At 37.9% G+C, this 23,731-nt stretch overlaps 1 protein-coding gene across 3 annotated transcripts in view; it reads right to left on the reverse strand.

Annotated features, from left to right (window-relative positions):
* Positions 1 to 23,731, reverse strand: part of zbtb20 (zinc finger and BTB domain containing 20) — a 117,078-nt gene that overhangs the window by 21,596 nt on the left and 71,751 nt on the right. For all 3 annotated transcript variants that reach the window (XM_017702910.2, XM_017702909.2, XM_017702911.2), the window contains 3 exons: positions 6,384 to 6,546; positions 945 to 2,218; positions 35 to 347 (listed from right to left, as the gene is read on the reverse strand). In XM_017702910.2, the coding sequence (XP_017558399.2) occupies positions 35 to 347; positions 945 to 2,198 (1,567 nt within the window). In that variant the 5' untranslated portion in view covers positions 2,199 to 2,218; positions 6,384 to 6,546. The remainder of the gene's footprint in view (positions 1 to 34; positions 348 to 944; positions 2,219 to 6,383; positions 6,547 to 23,731) is intronic.

Consider the following 23,731-nt stretch of genomic DNA (forward strand, 5'->3'; position numbering starts at 1 on the left):
GCAGAAAAGTAGGTGAGACGTCAGTGTTGCTTACCGGTGTGCACGAACATGTGTTTGACGTAGTTTTGTTTGGCAGTGAAGGTTTTACAGCAGAGAGTGCAGGCATAGGGTTTCTTTTCGCCCTGCTGTCCCACCCCTGAAGCCGCTTGCTGCTGGGCCCCGGATGGTGGGGGAACACCGCTGAGGCCGCTGGGAAACGGAGGCAGGCTATGGGGCGGCACGGCCACAAATTGCGGCTGCTGGCTGCCCATAGACTGGGGCAGGCTGAAGAGGAAAGGCTTGTTCTCGGTGGCCGACTGCGTGGCGAAAAGTGTGGGCAGATAGGTGTTGCCCGCAGTGCCCATAACCTGTGTATAAGAAATTTTAGATGTGTCCAGAATGAAGAATCTACAGCTGCAGATAATTACAAGATAACAAAGAAAGCTGTAGAGCACTGAGAGTGAATACAAAATAAAATAAACTTCTAGAATGCATCATATTTGAAAAGTTATCAAAGTGATTAAATGTGATAAATTATTATAGACAGATAATTAGATTATGATTCCTTAGGAAATTATTCAGTACAACATGATTCTCACACTCTGTTCGATTCTATTAATTCAGTTCTAATACTTGAATATCAGTGCAGATACAATTCTAGCCTTAGATTTAGTTCCCATTGCAACTTTAAAAAGGTGCATTCCTTATTCACAGAAATGGCTCTCTAAACAACCATGCATCGAAAGGTTTTAATGACCTCCACATAATGTAAAAATTTTAGGAATAACCCTTATATTGGTGCAGAACCTGTACATTATAAAAAACATCCAGAATGTTCTTCACAGGCACATATCTGAATGGTTATTTAGCCAAACAAAAGTTTACAGTATATTATTATTATTCATTATTATTTGTCATTTTGTGTTCTCAAAAAACAAAACAAAACAAAAAAAAACAACACATACCTGTGTGTTGCTGGTCAGAGTGAGCGGCATGCGCAAGTTGCTGGCCAGTGTCTCTCCGGGTCGGATGTACAGTTGACCACCGGGTACGGACGGAGGCCCAGCAGGGTTAGGAGGTGGTGGCTGGAGCATGGCCACTTCACTGCCAGCATTCTGCGGTTGTCCGTTGTTATCTTCCATACCCTCCTGGGTCTGTTCAGGGGATGAGTCGGTGACTTCGATCTGTACAGGTGTTCCTCCCTCGCCCTGGGCACCGTTTTCACGACCAAACCCGGACAGGTACTGCTGCTGCTCTACAGAGTCAGCCTCAGTACCGATGGAGGAACTGACCCCCGAGTCGAAGCTTTCACCTTTCGGTTCGCTGTCAGCGCCCTCCGTCTGCTCGTTGTCTTCCCGGCACTCATCCAGCCCATAGCAGCCATAGTCATCTCCCTGCTCCTGCTTGATGTGAACGTTGTCTCCACTGCCTGTGTGGAGCCGGACGGGCCTTGGCTGCTTGCGGCAGTGTGTGCTCTCTGATGTCGAAGCCAGGAAGCGCTCCATCTGCTGAGAGCGCTCGTGGATGCGGGTGATCCAAGCCGGGTCTTGACCACCTTCCTTCTGCTGCAGTGGGATAGCCGAATTGTAGCTGATGGCAGTCGCCCCGGAGGCGGCAGCATAGTGCGGGCGTTCGCCTCCTCGAGTGCCATTCTGCAACCCTAACCCAGTGCAGCTGGAGTAGAGAGAAGAATACACCCGGTCTAGGCTTTGCTGGGATGTTGCTTGCATGTATCCCGATTCCGCATCGCTGCTGGGGCCGGACGTGCCAGATTCGGGCGTCCCACGGGGTGTATCTTGTCCCGAATCTCCGGGGACAACCGGGAAGCTTCCAGGAGCAGCGATTCCGACATTTTGCGAGACAATACGCGTGCACTCGTCTATGACCGTCTTGATCTGCAGGATGCTTGCCGCGGTCAGGATCTGCAGCGCCTCTGATTGGGACACGTGGAGCACGCCGCTGTACATGAAGTCAATCAGCTTCTGGACGGACTGAACGGACACCACGGACGGGATTTCAATGTCGCTGTAGCCCAGCAGCAGCTTGTCCTGGAAGAAGGGGCTCCCAGCGGCCAGAACGCACCGGTGGGCTCGCAGCATGCTGCCATGGATCCGAACGGTCACGTCACAGAAGTGCCCGCGGTTTCGCTGCTCATTGAGGGTCTCAAGTACAGAATTGCTGAAGTTATGAAGGTTGATGTTGTGAATGCGCTCGGTCATCCCCTTGCAACTGATGTCACCTGAACAGAAAATAGGCATACAGAAAATGCAAACGCTGATGAGTAAGAATGGCCCACATTTGAATATATTTCAGCTTCAAAAATGTCCTGCTGTTTAACATTCAAACGGTATGCAAGTCTCACACAAAGTAGATAAACTTTCCTGACAACAGCTTGTTTTTCCCCTCTGCCTGACATGGTTGAAAGCTCTGCCATTCAAATTTGTGCCCCTATTCTTGAATTACTTAATTGGTAGCAAACATAGTAGATGTTATCATATGATTCATAACAGGAGAAATATATCAAAAGTTTGTAGTCATCCAGGTCAATGAATCGTCTAGTAGTAGTGAGTCAAGGCATCTGGACTTGTGGTTTAATTGTGAAGACAATTTGCCCTAAAAGCTCAAATGTTCCCGTTTTACATTGAAACAGTATGCAAGTTTTATACAAAGTAGCTAAACTTACCAAAGTCTGTTTCCCTGAAATGACTGCAGATTTGGATTGATGAGAATTTCTCTCACTCAGATTTGTGCCTGTACATTCAGTACTGTTTATTGCAACATGCTAGATGTCATCTTAGTATATGTATAACAGGAAAGAATGTTGAATGACTACAAATGATAAGCCTAGGTGTTTTAATTTTTTTCTGAAAGAAAGGGGTTTCCTTATTTAGCTTTCAAACAGTATACAACTCAAACACACAGTAACAAAACTTCCTATTATACAGTGCATTTTTGCTTCTACATTAAAAAGGTTATTGGTATGTTCAGATAAATGTCACTGATTTAAAAGAGGAGGAATACTGTATATCTGTAAAGACTTTCAGTCATTCAAGTCATTGAAAGAAGCTGCAGTAAAATGCATAAGTACAGTTGCCTTGCCTCAGTATTATGTGACAATAACAACAGTGTTAGAGATGCATGATTGGAATTGGCAGATTTTTGCTCCAAATTGGATGTTTTATTATTTTGATTTTGTCCAATCTGTGTTGCAGTTTTGTGAGGTAAATAAAAGAAGTGTGCTCGCACTGTATTTGAAAGCTGCTGCTACACCTGAACTTAAATGTAATAGCATCATTATACATGACTCATAGAGATAAATAGCCAGCACTTTATTTGATTTATGATACGTAAATAGGTGACTGATTTGTCTTTTAAGAATGTAAACTACCAGTTTGGCCCAGAGCAAATAGTATTATTTATATTTTGACTTTGGCTAATAGAAAGTCTTGGAAATGTGCTTGTGTGTTAATTTAGCCTGAGCCTGCACAGTGTGGGCTTTGTATTCAAATTAAAGGCTTATACTACGAATGCTATGGTACCACATGACAACACAAACAATAGCTTTAAGTGCACTCTAACAGTCAGTGGCAGATAACAAACACCTCAGATGTCATTTCAAAAGCTTATTTTAAACCAGTCCCGTCTATTTTAAATAAATGATGCCAAACAGCTTAAAACATTCAGGACACAGCTCAGAGTATGAAGAGAGCGGCTGAGGTCAGTCAAAGCTGAGAGCATTTCTGCAGACAGGTGGCACTCTTGAGCTGCTCTGGGCCAGCGTCTAGTTTACTTTATGGTTGTTTGTGCAGGAGGCATGTGTTTCCATTCTGCATCAAAAATGAATTAAAACCAAAAATAAATCATCAGGCCACGATGCTATCATGAAAAATTCTCTCTTTCTTCTCGGGGATTATTTTCAGAAGCCATCCTAAGGGGCCTGTGCCTAACGTGTACATGTTGGAGGCCATCTGAGAAAATCCAACCATGCAAACAAACACCATGGAACACGGGCCACAAAATGTCTACTTTTGGACGTGCTTCTTCATCTTTTATCACGGCGCAGCTTTGAAACTGTTTGCAAGTCTTTGCAGAAAGAACACAAACACATTTGAAAATTGATATTAATTGCTGTAGACAGTGGTGACATCAATTCTCTCTCTCTAGCTCTCTCTCTCTCTCTGTCTGTGAGAAAACTCATCTCACTGAGTCACACTCAAGCATTGCACGTTGCACTTGAAAGCACAATCAGTTCACTCCTTGTCTTTTTCTTCTTCTTTTGTGCACGCTCCATTCTCCAAAGAAACACGTCACATTCAAATAAAGTCTGTCTTTTTTTTCTCCACTTCTAAGTTCCCTTTTAGCTCTGCAACACCTTTCGCTGATCTCCAAATTATCATTAGTCTATTAGAAAGAGGCACGGTGAGTTTACTACGCATAATTATCAAACTGAAAATGTCAAATTAGCGGCATCGTCAGTTAGGCAGAAAGTTAAATGTTATGCGATGTGTTAAAAGGTTATAAAAACAAACTTCTTCCAGCAAACACAGGCTCATTGGAACTTCTGATTACAGTCACTTTACACTACTTTAATCCCATGACTCACATAAAAACTGCAAACAACAGAATTCCTGCTACGAAAGCTTTGAGAAACAAGAATGACAGAGGTTGCAGTCTCTTGGAAATATTTTTTAACTTTGAAGGTTGAGCAGATGAATCAAAGAGGCAGTGAAAGAAAGTGCAAGTGTGGGTGTGTGTGTGAAAATCTGTCAAAGCTGTATGAGTGTGAGCACACTTGTGCGCGAGCATGTCTCTAAATACTTGGTATTGATTGCTGTGTTGTTGTTGTTGTTGGTGATCCATGGGTGTCTTGCTTGACTACCAGGAAGGTCCTGAATGTGTAAATGTTTGTGGCAAGAAAACTTTTATTCCTGAAATCCAAGAGAATGTTTGAGTGTGGTGCTCCACATAAGCATACACAAATCCTTAGGTGCAGTTTTCATTCTTTTATTTTCTTAATTAATTTTACAAAAGGTGTGCACATGAATGAATGAACGGTCTAGCTGACACTGTATATTGTTTGTGTGCATGAATAGTAGACGATGCATTTGGTAATGTAAACAGAAGCACTTAATTCCGCACAGTGGACGATACGAGATGTCTGTAGATTTTTTCAAGTGATGTGAGAGAATGAAAGAGGCAAATATACAGTCTGCTGGCCTGGGGTCTACAGGCTGTTCTGTATACTGTAGGGTCTGTGCACTTAAAGGGCCCAAAACTCAATTTTCCTTGCTTTGTTCTATAAATGAATTTGTCATAGCATGTAAATATTCTTTCAAAGCATGGTTCAGTTCCCGGTCCATACATGGAACCTGACAGACTGTTCTGAATTCATCATAGTTGTGACATCACAATCATGAATACATAGAACAGCCTTTTCAGACTAGAGGCCTTTAGCCTCAAAGTTAATATGCAAATCTTACAGTTTTTTTTTCTGTACATTTCAATGAACTATGCCTTGTTTGACTTGTAAATGGATCAGCCAGTCAGAACAGAGATTATTTACATACATCAGTGCTAAAGTCATAGATCTAAAAACAGGCTCAGTTGAATTCTGAAGAATGAAGAGAGGTTGGAAAATGGCCCTCAGTGGGTTTGGGTACAGAAAGCCACACACATGTTTAAAAAGTGCACCTGTAGGCTCAGAAGTAACACTTGCACATTCTAGATATAGAATAGGTACAAACATCGTCTTTTCCAAAATTTCTGCATAATTTAATGATTAAGATGTAAACAAAGTCATTCAGAGTGGTTTGATGTAAAATGGTTAATCATAGAGAAACTTAACTTGTTCACAGTGGTGGTGATAGGAACCAGACATCTAAAAAGTTTGATGCCTTCCCTTTCAGAATGTTTTGTGAGTACAATGCTTAGTGCCTGACAGTTTAGAGAAGAAATGTGGAGAAGCCTGGGCAAAACAGAGCTCATCTTACCGTCATCAACATTCTATATATAAACTCAAATAAAGCTTAATTTTTCAACTGATTTTTCACTTTCACTTTCCCGTCATCAACATATAAACTCAGAAGACACGTGTAGGTTCACTGGTGGTTTTGGACAATAAATAAAATGTCTATATTTGTGTTGTAGTCATGGCGACCCCTGCTTCTTATCACCACCACTGTAAAGACATCTGACAAACCTATTGACCCATTTAACAGGAAATGTTCAGATAACAGCTCTGTCAGCTTATGTTTTTATTGGTGTGAAAAGAAAATAATAATAAAAGCAAAAGCGTGTTTAGAAGCTTTAGTACAGCAGCAACAATGTATATACAGTGTATAGCACAGTGTATGTCATGTACAGTATACATCATGCTAACTGCACTCGTGTGAGTGTGTACTTACAGTCTGATGGCGCTCTGTAGGGTAGTGGTGTGTGTGTGAGAGGCACAGGGGCAGGATGCTACAGGTTTGCTGGTGCTGGCGAGTGTGTGAGGAGAGCTGCCGGACGCTCACTTCATCTCTCTCTCGGCCGCCGTCCAAACCTCACACAGTCTTCACGATTGCCCTGCCAACACGCGCACACACACAAACCGGAGAAGAGAGCAGAGGAGACGTGTTACACACCTTAAACTCCTGGCTTATTATTCAGTTATTACTATTAAAACAGATCATTCAGTAACTGCTGTAAAACCAAAAATACATAAATTATATACAGTACTGGGCAAATGGCAGAGACCACCCTTCATTTAATTTCATCAATAGTTCCCATTCAAAATAGCCAATAAATAAAAGTTACTCATTTTACATCATCAAAAAAATAAATAAACAGAATGTATATATTTAACAGGAAATTACACAGAAGCCTTAACAACCAAATATAATATCAAATTATTTAGCATTTTCTGTGTCCACTCTTTACTTTTATTACAGCTTCTATTCTTTTCAAGAGACTCACTTTCAGATTTTTACAGCAATCTGCAGACACACTTTCAAAGTTCAGTCTCAGATGCTGGTTTGATTTACTATTTTTTCCCCTTTTCTCAGTGACAACATTTCACAAAAGAGAGCCAAGTGTTTGAGTTATTTTAATAAGTTACTGGAAAAAAATGATTTGATTATTTTGGTTGGAGAAATCAGCTAAAAACAGAATACTTTGTAGTTAATGGTCATTTTGACTTGTTTTTAAATTAATGAAGTGTGGTCTCTGACATTTGCACAGTACTGTATAGCTTAAGGGACCTATATGTATACAAATGCATGAACATTTCTTGTAATCGCCTTAAGCTGTTTAACCTTAAAACTGTGTTTTTATTATTCAGCTTATTGTTCAGCATATAAATGATTTTCTCACCATCTACTACGGAACTAATGTGTAAAGTTATACCAGTTTTGGAGTGAGGAATCGAAATGTGGACCCATATGCAGTTTAAAGGGTTAACACCTGCATTGAGACTACTCAAAATTAGCATAGAGAAATTTAAAATTCATTTATTCTGGAGATTTTTTGGAGAGTACAAATGGGTGAGGAGGTTGTGAAAGAAAAGTGCCAACGAGATCCCAAATGATAGATGAGAAAAAAACACACCAGAACTGCGCAAAAAGAAGAAAGAAGTAACAAGCGAGAGAAAGCTTTGGCGCCCTTCACAGCCACACAAAACGAGCTCCAAAACATCTAATCTTTCCTTCATGCCCCACTGGACACTCTTATGTGGGGGGAAATGGACACCAAATACCCCCAAATCTCCATAAATCTCCACAAAGTTCACCACCTCAATGGCTGCTGGTCTTAGTTGCAACGTAGTGTGAACTGAACAGAATTGAAATGATTTAAATGGAACCGAACTGAATGAAAGTGAGTTGAAAGGAATTGAATTGACTGAATTGAACTGAAGAAAAGTGAAATGAATGAAACCGAACAGTTTAGTCAAACTGCACTGAATTTAACTGAACTAAATGAACATAAGTGAATTGGACTGAATTTGACTGACCTGAACTGAGCTAAAACAAACCCAGCTGAAATGAACTGTACTGAACTGTACTGAACTAAGCTGAAATTAACTCAGTTGAATAGAATTGAACAGAATATTACTACCTGAGCAGATCTGAGTTAAAACCGAGCTGAACTGAATTGAACTGAAACTAAGTGAATTGATGTTTTTAAGGTGAGAGCAAAAATTCTAGCCACATATCAGGACACGTTTGTGTGTGTGTGTGTGTGTGTGTGTGTGTTTCCCACAGGTTTTTACAGCATGGAGAACACAGAAACACACACACCATGCCTGATTACAGGGTCAGCGCAGGCCAGAGGGAAATCATACACTCCCTGAGCCAGGTGTGTTTGTAGTGGAAACCGACGGTCAAACCTGCCACTCCGCAGCCAGGCAGCACCTTCCGGACCCCCGGACTACCACACACACACACACACACACGGCCTCTTATCTCAGCATGGTCACTGATGGGTAACCGAATGCCCAATTGCTTCACTTGGCTGACGTAAGCTCTATACTAGTGCTTAATTTAATACCACAATTTATCCAAGTATCACTGTATTAGATGCTACTTACGTTACCCCCTTTTTCACAGCATCTAGTAAAAAGTAATTCTCACCTGTTTTGGAGCTCCCTCAATTTCATTAGCAGGCGCATTTTCTTCAATAATGTTAATGAAACACATTTTAATGAAAATGTATATTATTTACAAAACCAGAACTGGATTTTCATTTTCAGTAGTGAGCAAACAGGTCAACGTTGAATGTTTTCATTGTGGTTAAAAGCTAATTTTGTACAAACAGTTGTAGAGGACTGTTTGAAATGAGCAACGCTGCAGTTGTGGGGGGTTCTCAGCCACTTTTTCTCCCCTCGTTGCTCACTAGCAGCTCAACACAGTCTTTTGAATCTCAGTATTTCACACAGAAAGACAGTTTTGGAGACATAATATTTGACGTGGTTATATAGATTGAAAACGCCAGTTGACTTTCATAGCTTCTTTTGTTTCATTTCTATTAAAATGAACATTTCCAGAAAGGAATTTATGTAGTTTTTTTATGTATTTGAATGTATTATGTATTTGAATGTATTTATGTATTTGAATTTTATGTATATGTCTTTTTACTCTGAAGTACCCAGTCAGTGACATACACTGAACAACTATATTTACATTATATGGAGATTCTATAAACTATAAAAAAGTTCTTCAAAGAAGCATCCACTGAAAGGTTCTTTAGTGAACTAAAGGTGGTTCTCGTTCCAAAGTACCCACTTTGGCTTTTGGCTTTATGTTTTAGAATGTAGATAATATATATGATCCAGCATAAGTTTATAGCCAGGATCGCATCAAACAGGCGATCTCGAGAAGATTCCAGAGGCTTTGAGTCGAGCTGCTTGCAAAAGTGGAGCAGTGAGGAATTATTAACGCGTTCTGAAAACTAAAGATAATGATTCATGCGCAATTGTGGTGGCACCGGGGGCTCGTGGGTAGATTGGGGGGGTTTGTGAGAGGCTGGTTAAGAATGTGTTTCAATTTCATTCCCATTCTGATCTGTTGAACCATGACTGATTAAAAAAATTCCTCTATAAGTAAAGAAAATATGAGCATTACTCACACACAATACACAGGCACGCTCTGAAAACTGAGTCTCTCATTGTTTCTGTGTAAAAACTCTCAATGTAAGACCAAAATTTTCGGGGAAAAAAAGCATTTGGAAAATGTGCAGTGCAAACATACCATCACAATCTGAGTGAACTACAGTTATTTCTCCTCAGATATCCAGTTTCACACCCTCTTTCTCTCTTTCTCTCGCTCGCGCACATGCACACATACAAAACTAGGCTAGGACTTGGTGTCCCACCACAAAATCTCTTTAAACACGTTTTATTTGCAATGATTACACAATAAGCTGTTCAACAACGTACGTTTGAGTGCGATTCCTGAAAAAATGTCCTGGCTAAACAGCACAAGAAAAAAGGCACTTCTTCCACATGCATGTACACATATGTAATAATAACATACCCCATATATATATATAATATGTATATCGCTACTTTCGGAACAAAACCTCGTATCTCCATTTCTGTTGTTTTCCAGTTTTTGACATCATTTGAAAATGCCTTTTGTCCTTTACATTGTAAATTTCATGATCAATGGACCAAAAGAAATGACTTAAAATGACTTATAAAAGATTCTGGTTCCATTACATTAAAAGCACAGTATGTTTTTTCTTATTACAGTAATGTTACCATTTTGGACATACAAGGTTTTGTACCAACAAAAACGATATGCAAGTACTATATTAAATATTTAGTACATCCAATATGTACTACATGTACGTAAGTACCTACATTTACTAATAATACAGGCAAGATGTATTACATATATTGCCACATTCCCAAAATGTGAACTTTTTAAATTGAATATAAAAGCGTTTTTAATTTTTAATATAAGCCAGTGGCAAAGAGATTTTATTACAAATATATTTTGAGTAGTTCTATTGGTCCATTTATCAGGAAATGTTCATACAATGTAAAGGACTGTTGCAGATTTTAAATGATACAAAAAAATAACAAACAAAATAAACAATGAGATACATGTTTTTCTTTGGACAGCGGCTATATGTTTCTTATTGCTACCCATTGGGGTTTCCACTGTCCTGCACAGTTTTATCGATTCCCAGCCTGAACACACTTGATCCAGCTCATGAGAGGCTTTATTATCAGTTGATGAGCTGCATCAGCTATGATGAGATGGAAAATAGTTGAAAGTATGCCAGGCAATGGGTCCATAGTATCAGCATTAAGAAACACAGCTCTATATAATCATAATAATATATATATATATATATATATATATATATATATATATATATATATATATATATATATATATACATATATACATATATATATATATATATATATATATATATATATATATATATATATATATATATATACTATGCAAAATTCAGAGACAACCCATTACTCTTTATTTTTCAGCAAAGAAGTGTTTCTAAAACTAGCTACAGAGAAATTTTGACTCCTAACAACCACCTGGAAGACCTGTTAGATACCAGAACTGCCCCCATCAGATAAACAGCACTTAACGCTTTCATCCTTGAGAGAGAGGAGGAAATCAAGCTGCTTCAGATCTGAAAACATCCACAGGTGTTTCTTTCCATTCTTCCACTGTGAGAAGACCATTCAGCGCTACGGGTCTGATAGGATGTGTAGCTGTTAAGAAGAACCTCACTGGAAAAGGAGATGGAAACATCAAACAAAGTAGCTGAGCAATGGACTGACCACCCCAGAGTCCAGACCTCAACACCACTGAATGGGTTTGATTACTTCAGAAAATGATCAACCAGCTTCTAAGACTGAACTTTGGAGGCGTGTCTGCAGATTTACTCAAGAAACTGAAAGTGAGTCTCCTGAAAAGAATGGAAGCTGGAATAAAGGTAAAGAGTGTTAATCTGAATATTAAATTTAAATATTTGAATAATATTATATTTAATTGTTGAGGCTTCTTTGAAATTGGCCATTTACTTTTTTTCTGACACTGAAAAACTGATAACTTGTACTTTAATGGCAGTTTTGACTGGAAAATAAAGAAGCGGTGGTCTGACTTTTGCCTCACGCTGTATATGTAATAAGAATTTTGTACACCTAACCCTTGTCTTAAAAAGTGGTTTGTTCTTTCAGTTTAAAAAAAAAAAGCACTTCAGGGCTTGTTTTTATCCAGTTTTACTACATTTAGGACATATTTTGTCCTGGAAATGTACAAAAACAAACGTGCACACACACACAAGTCTCATGACAATTAGCAACACTAGCCAGACTATTCATTTGACTCCATCCGTCTCTGAGCCCAGCGTGAGGGTAATCCGTATTTGCTCCGTTCACTGAGAGTTGGTGCTAATGACATGAGTGCGAGTGTGGACTGCTAGCGCTTTAAGGGCTCGGAGCACCCCAGCCTCAGACACGGCCCGTTATATAATTCTTTAATTTTGTATGGCCTAACCTACATTCATACATCAGAGAAGACGGGAAAGTACAACATGACACTGTCAGACTGCAGCATCACAAATAAGTGACTAAAACACCTATAAATAACATTTAGAGCCCTGTGGAGACTCCAAACGCTCAACCTGAGGTGCACAGGCCCTCCCAAGCCTCCCTCTCTTCGTTTTCTCCTGCTCTCTCTCTCTTTCTTTCTGCAGTTAAATGTTTAGCGGGAGACTCACCCTGTTCTTTTGTCTAGACTGCTACGTCACACTTGTGCCCCGGCCTTCAGCGACACACTCATCCTCAGTAGGCCACTGTGCCCAGCTAAAGACTTCATGCCTGGTGTCCTCACATGCCCTCTAAACTCTCTCTCTCTTTCTCTCTCTCTGTCACTCACTCACTCAGTCTCTCTCACACACACACAGACACACATACACACTCATATACACTCATACTTGTTTATGTACAATATCAGGACATACTGTCATACACATTTATAATGTAATATAATAATCTGCTTCATGTTTGCTGCATATGGATATTATATATATATATATATATATATATATATATGTAGTTGCTGTAGAAGTGAATGTAAATGTAATAATAATATGCAAATAAGGCCTATAGATAAATTTTATCTGTTACATATATGTAATACTACAGGGCAGTATGGTCCATAAGTATAATATATATTATAATATACCACTATATAGTATAGTATACATATACGTATATATAGTATAATATACCACTTTGTTTTTAAAGCATTTTGTTATACTTGTACGTTAGACTTGTTTTTTTTGTGGGTAAAGTCTGAACATGTACAAAAAACAAAACACACTCACACACACACACACACACACACACACACACACACACACTCCAACAAGTCCCATTCACTTTAGGATGACTCATAAAAGCTTTGGCCATAGGAACACGATCATCCCAAATATAAGCTTGTAGCAATGCTCGCTTATCCGGGCTACTCAGACTCTTAAAGGAACAGCTTGGCCAAAAAAGATCCAATTTACATAATTTTCTCTAATTGACACAAAATATGGACAAAATTCAAGATAGTAATAAAACAATAATAATAACAATAATAACAATAACAATAGCAACAACACTTTTATCTTTATAGCTTGTAGTTACTTACAAATCAATAGCAGAACACAGAAGGAGGTAAAACAAAACACATTAATATAAGAATAAAGCAATAAAAGACCGCCATTCAATAGAATAAACAAAGAACACATCTAGACAACTAGACGGTATATGTTGCTAACTATGCTAACAAAGACGACTTTGTCCATGTTTACGGATGACAGAATATAGTCATACATTATCAGAAATCAAGTCTAAGTAAGTCTAGAGATTAAGTCATTAATTTGATGTTTTTTAACTTTATACAGCTGGAGGCGACAGTGACCACTTAGACCAAAACAAATTTCGTGGAAGAATGCAAACGCAGATACTTTGAGCTGTGCGGTCCCATTTTTGTATGTTGTTGTGTTAAAAAATATCACGTGTGAGCTGCATTCTGAGGACGCTACAGTAACAGCCAAACCTGTCCAAGTGCTCTGGTACCACCAGTATGCTTTCTCAACTGCCACAGCAGACAAATCACTCAAAAATGGTTTGCTTACATAAACATACACATATATGATGCTTTATTGCCTTTCCATTCCACAGAGCAGCTAAAGCAGATCATTCTCCTCTACTGTCCGCTTTCAGCTGTTGAGGCTGTTGGAATAATAGTAGATCCTGGTCTGATCTGCCCTCTAGCACCCCCTTGAGTACTGAGTGTTCTGACCTCCACATTAGCATGCATTGTCACTTGTATCTATTTGCAGTGAATATGTTTGTAGGCTCAGGCATGATGCTATTTGCTATTATATTGGCTTCGATGACCTGTTAGCTATGTTAGCCTCAAAGCTCCAGTGCCTAAACTAAAGAAGCAAACAAGAAGGGAAAAAAAAGTAAATACGATTTTTTTTCATTTCTTTTCCAGTTTCGTGAAAAGTTTCAGTCATTAAGTCACGCAAACAAGGCAAAAGGATGCGAGCAGCTTCGGAGTGTGACGGCTGCCTAGCAATAAGCAATTGACAACGTAACAGATTTCAGTCCTTCTTATCTGTCAGATGTCTCTTTTTTTCTAAAAAGACCAGTGCTGGGTTTGTTTGTTTATTTGTTTATTTATCCCTCCCTCGTCAAATTGGCTTTATTTGTGCTCACATATTTTCCATTGTATTCGCAGAAGCCCCTGGCAGACAGGACAGATGCATGTAATTAAAGACTTTTTTATGACCTCCAAAAAGATGTGCAACCAGATTCACAAAAACAAGCATTCGCGAAAAAAAAACAATGCAGGCTTTTGAAATCTCAAAATCTAATCATAATTTCATAACGTGTACTACATGTTGACTGACAATGAACACGCACACAGCCGCTTCCAAAAACATTTTTGTTGTTTTTTTGTTTTGCTTTGTTTTGGGGATTTTTGGCTGCTCTTCTTCTGACCATCAAACGGTTAAGAATTTGAAGGCTCGTACTGTACCGAGAATTGCACAAACGTCATAAAGCTGTTGCTGCGATACGCACTGAGGAATGTACGTGTTGCTCTCTTTGCCAGATCACTCCATATTTGCCTGTGTGTGTGTGTGTGTGTGTGTGTGTGTGTATGTGTATGTGTATGTGTATGTGTGTGTGTGTGTGTGTGTGTGTGTGTGTGCCAACACATGGAGCAACCAGTAACTGTCAGCGTCTACCAGGTGCCAGGACTTTTCCTGCGTTGCCAAATGTGACGCTATCACAGTTTTTTTTTTTAATTGTAGAAGTGTGGGTGCGTTTCTGCCTCGATGTGAAAAAAGTAAAGGCAGCGAGATGAAAGTTGAGGAAGATCAATCGCGCTCCTCTCCGCGGCCCGAGAGACACACAAAGTCAATTTTTTATCATTATGGGGATTTCACGTAATGCGTCTTTGAGAAGAGAGAACACCCTGTCCGTTTAAAACCAAGAAAAAAAAAAAAAAAAAAAAATTCGAGGGTGTGGTTAGAAGAGAGCTGAAATGCGAGCCATTCATTACAACCCGAACAAAAAGCAAGATGGCAGACAGAAAGACAGAAATGTGGCCTGTTTGACCCTTAAGAAATCATGTTTATCACCACTGATAACAAAAAAGACAACATAATCTTATACAGTGCTTTGCAAAAGTCAGAGACCACCATTAATTTGTTTAATTCCCAGTCAAAACAGACAAATTATTCATTTGTCAGTGGTAGAAAAAGGCAAAAAGCATATTTAACTGGCTATTAAACAGAAGCCTCAGCATATGTATTTCAGTATTAAGTGTGTCACCCTTTACCTTTAATACAGCTTCCTTTTTTTTCAGGAGACTCACTTTCAGTTGCTCAAAGAAAACTGGAGACACACCTCCAAAGTTCAGTCTTGGAAGTTGGTTGATCATTTTCTGAAGTAATCACACAAAAAACTTAAGTTTTCTGAAACCCAGTTTTAGAAACTCCTGTTTTTCTTAGAAAAAAAAAACTAAATATATAACGTAATTTATAACAAAAAGTATAACTGAAATGAATTAAAACAAATAACTTGTACTTAATGACTGTTTTAACTGGCAGTTAAATGCATGAAAGTCAAATTATTATACAGATTATTTCTCACCAAATAAGTCTGCCCATAATTTACAGTTATTATCTAATACCTGCGTTTATGTATTCAATACTTCTTCAAATTAAATCAGGTGATGAAACTGTACAAATCCATGCGATGGCTGAAAGGCAGTGAGAATTCAGAAACCAAAACTGTGTTTTTTTAACTGTACCTAAGCAGTACAATGAAAACCTTACTGAAAACAACCCATTCTTCTTAAGTTTTACTATATTTATGTTTTACTATATTTATGTAAACTCATATATGTTAGTATTCTAATGTAATATAGTGTTTTTACCTGCAAACATACCGAGTGTCCAGATAAACAGTTTTAAACCATGACTTTTATATGATGGAAACACAAACATATACAAACACATGCACAAAATGCCTCGGCCTATGACCTCATAGCACACAACACAGTCTCATGACAGGTGCTGCAACTCTTATCAAACGGAAAGAACAATCTGATCCCTCTGCTAATCTGTATATTTCTCACGAAACATAAACATTTTGATCCCAAACACAGCTTTATGTACGTCCATACATATTAGTCATCCACACATATCTGTAAAAAGACCCACATTTCCTTGATCAGCTCTTTTATTGTCCACCCAGGCATGTCCACCCTGAAACGCCTCTTCTTACTTTCTCTCTAAATTTCTCTTTAAGTACTATCGTAAGTCTGAGACACTAAAAAGTCCAGATGCCAAACTTTCAGGCCACACTTGTTTGTCAGCAGAAGAGGAGATGTTTTATTATGATTTGAATTTGATAAAAAGTCATTGTTGTGTGTACAGGCTTGTTTTGCATAAACAAAAGATTCTTTCCATTTTTGGCATCTTTTTGCCATTTCTTGGCATCAAAACCAACAAAAAAGCCAGTAGTGCAGGCTCGAACATGTCCGAACAGAGTGTAATTTGCATTGCAAGTGCATATACGCTGTAAAAACTTTACATTTATAGCAGAAACAGTGCACCGCTTTAAAGACTGGTTCATAGGAGCTTCTTGCCAAAGAGGGAAAATGTCAGATTTTACAGTAAGTAAAGTACAGTAAGCGTTCTTTGCAGTGCATACTCTAGTTTTCCTTGCTTTCACAAAAATATTTATTTATTTAAACATATTATTCTAAACCTAAATTCATGTTTGAATGCATGTTATTTGGTTTTCCAATATGATGATCTTCTGTCAAAGTAGTTCATCCTATACTGATATTTTACTCTTATTTCATTCTTTAATTTTGGTTGGAAGCAAAAAGATCTTTTAAAATATATTGAAATAATCCAGTCAGGATTGTATCTTTGTAGATTCTGCCAAGCGAGTTCTCCTATTGGTTAGGACTTCAGGAGCTGGACTCAAGGCCTTACATGTTTATTCAATACCAACTACCAACTACATTAGGTAGTGGTAGAGGAATCAACCCATCATGCTTTGATTTACAGTGGGATCAATTTTGTGAGGAAAAAAATTCACTCTAGGCCTATGTGGAAGATAACTGACTGTGAATATGATAATGTTTTAATAATAATAATGTTTATTTATATAGCATTTATATAGCATACATTAAAAATGCAGCTCAAAGTGCATCACAGTACAAAGTAAACACGACAGAGGAAGAATAGAAAAAAAGATACTCAAAGATGAAATAAACCTAAATAGTGGAAAAGTGGATATATTAATAATTACAAGTAAAAAGCAAAAGATAAAGGTTTAAAGAAAAATACAGTAAAAATGCAACAATAAAGGAAATAATATATATTAAAAAAACTAGTCCAATGCAAAAGTAAAGAAATATGTTTTTAACTGTTTATCGGTAATGTGTTCCATATTTTTGGTGCATATAAACAAAATGCTGCCTCTCTGCTCTGTTTAAGTTTCATGTGTGGAATACGGAAAAGCAGCATTAAATTATCTTAAAGCTTGATTTGGAAAATTATCTATCAGCACAGAAATGCATAAAGGTGCAAAACTTGTAAGAGATTTAAAAACTAGTAATAAAATATTATAGTCAATATGAGTAGTCTAAGCAGTGTTCCGGGTAGTGCTACACCAGCACTCTTCACTGAAAGAGTTACTGTAAAACAGATACATACAAGCTCAAATATAGGCTAAAGTCAGTTACAAGCTTTAAATAAAACTTTCACAAGCTTCGAATGTCTGTGTTTAATCTAGAACGGCCTAAATGTTCATGTAGCACTAACATACTACTAGAATCTCATAGTGACGCTGATAGAAATTAGCATTACTGTAGATGTGTTCTTTGTTTTTAACCTTATTTATGGCCTGAACTGAAGGCCTAACTCTGATAGTCATTCAACACTGGTCATTCTTATATGAAACTTGTGGCATAAGATTTCTAGAGCAGACAACTTTATTATATAAGTACAGTATTATTCTGGAATAAGAATTATAGTATAGTGCACAGGTGCTGTAGATAAACAGTTCCTTACTGTATAAACAGTTAATCTTGGTAAATAAAAAATAGGGTAATAATCTGTATATTTGGATTCCAGCAATGTAATTGTGAATTACAGTGTCGGTACTGTAAATAAACAGCGTTATACTTTAGAAACTGCCAGGTAGTTACTGTAATTTTACAAGTAAATATTTTACAGTGAACTATGTAATTATGTATTTACGTAATTACATTTAACTATAAATGGCCAGAAGCCCTTGGCTGATCTAAACTTTGCTTACACACATTTCAGTAACTTTGCACTGAAGTCTGTGTAGTAGCTCAATACTGAGCCTGTGGGATTGTAAGCCAAATGACCATAAATATACACTTTTGAGGGTCAAGTCTCACAGCTCTTTGCTTAATCAAAAAAAAAAAAAAGTTGGAATCTTCTATTAAATTCTAGGCCATTGAAATGAAATGTTGCTTATTTTTAGGGTGGGTTCAAATGGCACAGCTGCTAGAGAGCGAGGCGTAAACCTTGTAGGGTACAAACCGGTTTTGTTTCAGACATACTGTATTTGTCCTTGGAACATTATCTTATAAAGACTCTTTGTACATCACTAATACTTGTGACTGCTCTAAAAGACACTGCTGGTTTTGATGAAAGAGAAAAACAAAACTGTGATCAAAGCTGGAATGGCCCTGGTCCTCATCACGTGACAGCGTCCTTACGCTTCTTAAGACTTTCTGTAATTCTGTTTCTCTTCATTAGCAAAGATGCAAAGAAGTTACCCTTTCTTTTCACTGTTTTCCACGTTTTAGAAGAAAAACAGATCCACATATGGTATTATACTGTGACCAAACATGTAAGACAATGAACTGGCATACGGAAGAGGAAAGTCAAAGGAGAGTAATGAGTTTCTAAAACTGACTAAAAGCTATGGAGAAAATAAAGCTCCTAACAACCACCTGGAAGACCTGGTAGACACCAAAACTGTCCCCATTAGATGAACAGCACTTTTCATGATTCCGTTATTGAGATTTTGAGGCTTCAGTACAGTTTTTGAGGCTTCTGTATAATTTTGTTAAATATCTTTGCTGTTGCCGGAAAACCTTGTATCTCTATTTCTGTGCTTATTTTTAACCTACTTTTAATTTTAAAACGCGTGCATTGTTAAAATTTCACGATGAATAGACAGAAGTGGTCCAAAATTATTTGGAAAACGTTTATTCTTATATTAACGTCCATTACAAGTTAAGAAAGTCCACTTGTTATGCTTTTTCAACAGAACTGAAGAAGATACACGTGTGCTGAGATGCTGTCTGCTGCGCAAAATTAATAAGCTTTTATTTATTTATTTATTTTTCGCTTTAGATATATGTTTATCCATAGGTATATGCGTCACTATTTACTCTTCTCTTACAGAGAAAGTAGATAAAAAGGGGATCATGCACAACCATTAATGTAAAGTATTGAGAAATCTGCATATTCGGTCTACAGCAGTTTAGCCCTGCCCATTCACCCCAAAGTTACAAAAAGTGTTTCAGCCCTGCTTTTGAAATGAGGCAGCCAATCAGAGCAGAGTTTATGTACATTTATCAGTCAGCAACAAAAACAGCCAAAGGGATAAAGAAGGTTGGGAAATAGTCATGTTAAAATGAATGATAACTGTTTTTGCTCCATAAAACGTTTAGAATATGACCCCTTTAAGGAATATTCCAGCATTTTTGTATCTAATCTCTGTCTGCAGTGTCTGTACTATACGGTCGATTAACACCAACATGTTTGCCTGAAGTTAGAAAAGAACAGAAAATGTGGCGACTCAAAACACAATTATACAAGAAATCAATGGGCAGATGCTGAAGCTTCTATTATAATAGAGCTGACCACACCACACTGCACTACAGCAAACAGAGATTAGGCTGGAAAATTTTGCCATATTCCCGTAAGTGTATGGAAAACATACATTAATGCCATTATTGTTGAGTCTTTTGACCTATAAATGTAATACTAATAATAGTAATAATAATAATAATGATAATAATCATAATAATAGTGTAATAATATCAAAAAGAACATCTGAAATGGTGTACTGAAATATAACCACCATCAATGATCAAAACTAGGAATCTAGGTGCAGTGCTATGGAAACACCCACTCAAATGACTGGACTTTTATTCTGAAGAGTTTAGCTTGCAGGGGTTGTGATTTGTGGGGTTTATTTTGTTAGTTTCTATTGGTTCCATTGGATAACATTAAACACAAAATAGAGCCCTGTGTAAACAAGAACATTTTCAATACAAAACAGAATCATATGAAACCTGAAAAGTATTAATATTTGAGTAAAATAACGACTGCAATAAATGTACCTTCCCAGAAAACAACTTTAGTAGACTTACAAAAATCAAAGAAGCTAGTTATATGCTGAGTAATTTAGGCTGTATTCAGAATGACAGCCTAAATCCAATTTTTGTCAAATCCAGATCGGATATAGATTGATTTTGATAGCCTGAACAGCAAACACAACACTTGACATCTGATTTTTGCAACTTGGATTCAAACCACCTTTGGTTTGATTGGCGATTCCAATCAAATTTTTACAGATGCTCAGTTTAGACACTCTACGTACTCAGATTGGACTTTAAAATGTCTTTTGCGTCACTCGCAATGCAACAATGACAATGTCAAATCCAGAGTTCTGAGTGTTGAGATTTGAGAAGAATACTAAAGATTCATGCTTATGAAGAAAATTCTGAAGGGTTTGGAGGGCGAAACGATGCACCTTCATCTCTCCAGCATCCGTGTTTGAAATCCTCGTTACCAGCGTAGCTACGTATTTACTGCAGAGGAACTTCTTGGGATAAAGTAATATGCTAAAGCCCCAAAGTGAGAAATGTGACCAATCACAAAGCAGTATAGATGCTCTCATTAAACATGAAAAAAGAATTAGTAACAAATCTGAATGTTAAAAATGGTGAACAGTAGATCCCTTTACTCATTAATACACCTGAGTAGAAGTACAAGTGTTATGATCCGAAAATACTCCGGAGATCACAACTTCATCAGTATTTTACTGAAGTATATGTACTTCACTAGTTACTAGCCACCTCTGAATACTGCATTACTGTTGTGTACACAAGTATTCTTAAAGCACTTGGCCTTGGCCTGTTAGCATATGCAGCTGCGACTGGGACAGTGGTGAGATATTACATGCTCTATAGCACTATATCTATCAGCAGCACAGGCTATTCAAGCACAAAAGAATCCCCCCCCCCCCCCCCCCCCCCTCCACCATTTACTGCTGAAATGAAACAAATGGCGAGTTAGATAAAGTTTCAGAAAGTGGGCGAACTCTAAAGTTGAAGTTCCAGGCCACGGGGGTTCATTAATCCTTTATGTAGCACAGTAAAATGCAAATTATTTTGACATCCCCAACCTGAACTCGCAGTCCAAACACATAGACACACTCTACACTCCCAAAAAAATCAAGACAAGAGAAGCAAGAGTCAGAAAAACTGAAAAATAAGAAAGACACTACAAAAAAAAGACAGAAATGAAGAGAAAAAAACACCATCCAGTCTGTATCTCACCCTCTACAGTAGCACGGAGCATGGGCACAAACATTGACATTGCTTATCAACTATTTTCTGCCATCTTCTACATCAAAAGCCTGCCAGCTTTTCCTCACACGCCCCTCTCCTCAGTCAGTGGGTGAGCGGGCCATGCGGATTTGCACTACACAGAGACACTACCCCAGCGCACTGTAGTCAGATACTACCAAATGAATGAAAGCCATCGCAATCAATACGCGTACTGCACACGTGCTTCAAAGAGCTCGAGATATTAAAGGGGCGTATTGTGCAAAATCTCAAATTTGATATGTGATTCTGTACAAAGAGGTCAGTTTGGAAACTCAGACAAAATTCTCTTCTGACTTTGTAGCTGGAGAACAAAACAAAACAAAGAAGCTAACGAATTACTGGTCATGTGACTGGGACGTTCATATTTTCCCCTAACAGGGAGACGTGGTCTTATTTCCTCATTGTGGATTTAAACCAGGAGGACACAACAGGCTTAAAATTATTTACACATAAACTTTTAAAGTGTCCGTTTAACTAAAAGCCCAGTTACGTAACCCCCTTCCCCCAGATCACCTGAGACAAGTTGCCTTCTTTAGTTTCAGTACTGGATCTACAAGGCAATGCAGCTAACAACACATGGAATCTTATACTCCACCAATTAGTATGAACTGAACTGTAGCACATAACATTTTTTGTTGTTCTCAGAACAACGGACTGACCACTCCAGAGTCCAGACCTCAACATCACTGAATGTGTTTGATTACTTCAGAAAATCAACCAACTTCTAAGACTGAACTTTGGAGGTGGTGTCTGCAAATTTCAGTCTCTTGAAAAGAATGGAAGCTGAAAAAAGGTAGAGTGACACACTGAACTCTCGAACATCTGATATTTAGCTGAGATTTAGTTGTTAAGGATTCTGTGCAGTTTTCTATTAAATATGTTTCCTGGAAATAAAAATCTTGTTCCTCTGTTAATCTAGAGTCTTATGCAAAATGGGCAAAAATGTTTATTTACTGAATTTAACATATTGGGAAAAAAAACCCAGAGTGTTCAATTCAACAAACAAATAGTAATTATGTATTAAAATGTGCAGCAATGTGTTCTCTGTGGAGAATGTCTTCACTTATTTTCAAAAACATGGAATTTACCCATTTTATTTTATTATTTATATTATGTTATTTGGCCAGGGGGCATGCAAACTTTTGCATTTGTCACATGCAGAGTATTTTTTGAAACACAGCCCCAGGAGTCCATCACATGCTGTCCATACATATTATTTTTCTGTGTGAATCTGTAAGTGTATCTTATGATGCTCACCACTTTTCAAAATTCTATTATAATTGAGTGTTTACGATGTAAAGAAAGAGGTTCAGAGTGGTTTGGGGTGAAATGGTTCAGATGTCTTTACAGTGGTGGTGATAGGAACCAGGGGTCGCCATGACTACATCACAAATTTAGACATTTTATTCACTATCCAAAACCACCAGTGAACCTACACGAGTCTTCTGAGTTTTATATGGAATGTTGATGATGGTACAATAAAAGTTTTCTTTGGAGACTATTTTACCTCACAGCACCCTGCATGTAAATCTAATATGAGTAGATATAATATATATACGACTGAGGCCAAAAGCTTCTCAGAACTATCATAAAACAGTGTCTCAGACATCAGGCAGTGAATTCATAACCATTTCATGTAGGAACTTTCTGTGAGGGAGCTTTTAGAGGTGGACGTCTGGTTCCTATCACCACCACTGTGAACAGTTCTGACTCTCAAGTTTCTCTAGAACAGAGCGTTTCACACCAAACCACTCTGAATGACGTTGTTTACACCATAACCACTTAATTATATAGGAAATTGTGAAAAATTGGTGGTGTTCCCCTTTTAAACTCTCCTATGCTATGTATATACCCTGAAATGCTTTATTTGAATTATTTCTGTCTCGTAGCTCACTCAAACAAGCAGAGAAACTCGCAAAAGTCCAGATTCTAAACTTTTTAATCCATACCACATATGTGTTTGTAAATAGAAGAAGAGAACATTTATTACGATTTGAATTTGAAGGAAATGTGCTGCCTTGTTTTGTAGAAACATCCTTTTGCCA

Source organism: Pygocentrus nattereri, chromosome 23 (genome assembly GCF_015220715.1).
Source record: "Pygocentrus nattereri isolate fPygNat1 chromosome 23, fPygNat1.pri, whole genome shotgun sequence".
Classification (NCBI taxonomy): Eukaryota; Metazoa; Chordata; class Actinopteri; order Characiformes; family Serrasalmidae; genus Pygocentrus; species Pygocentrus nattereri.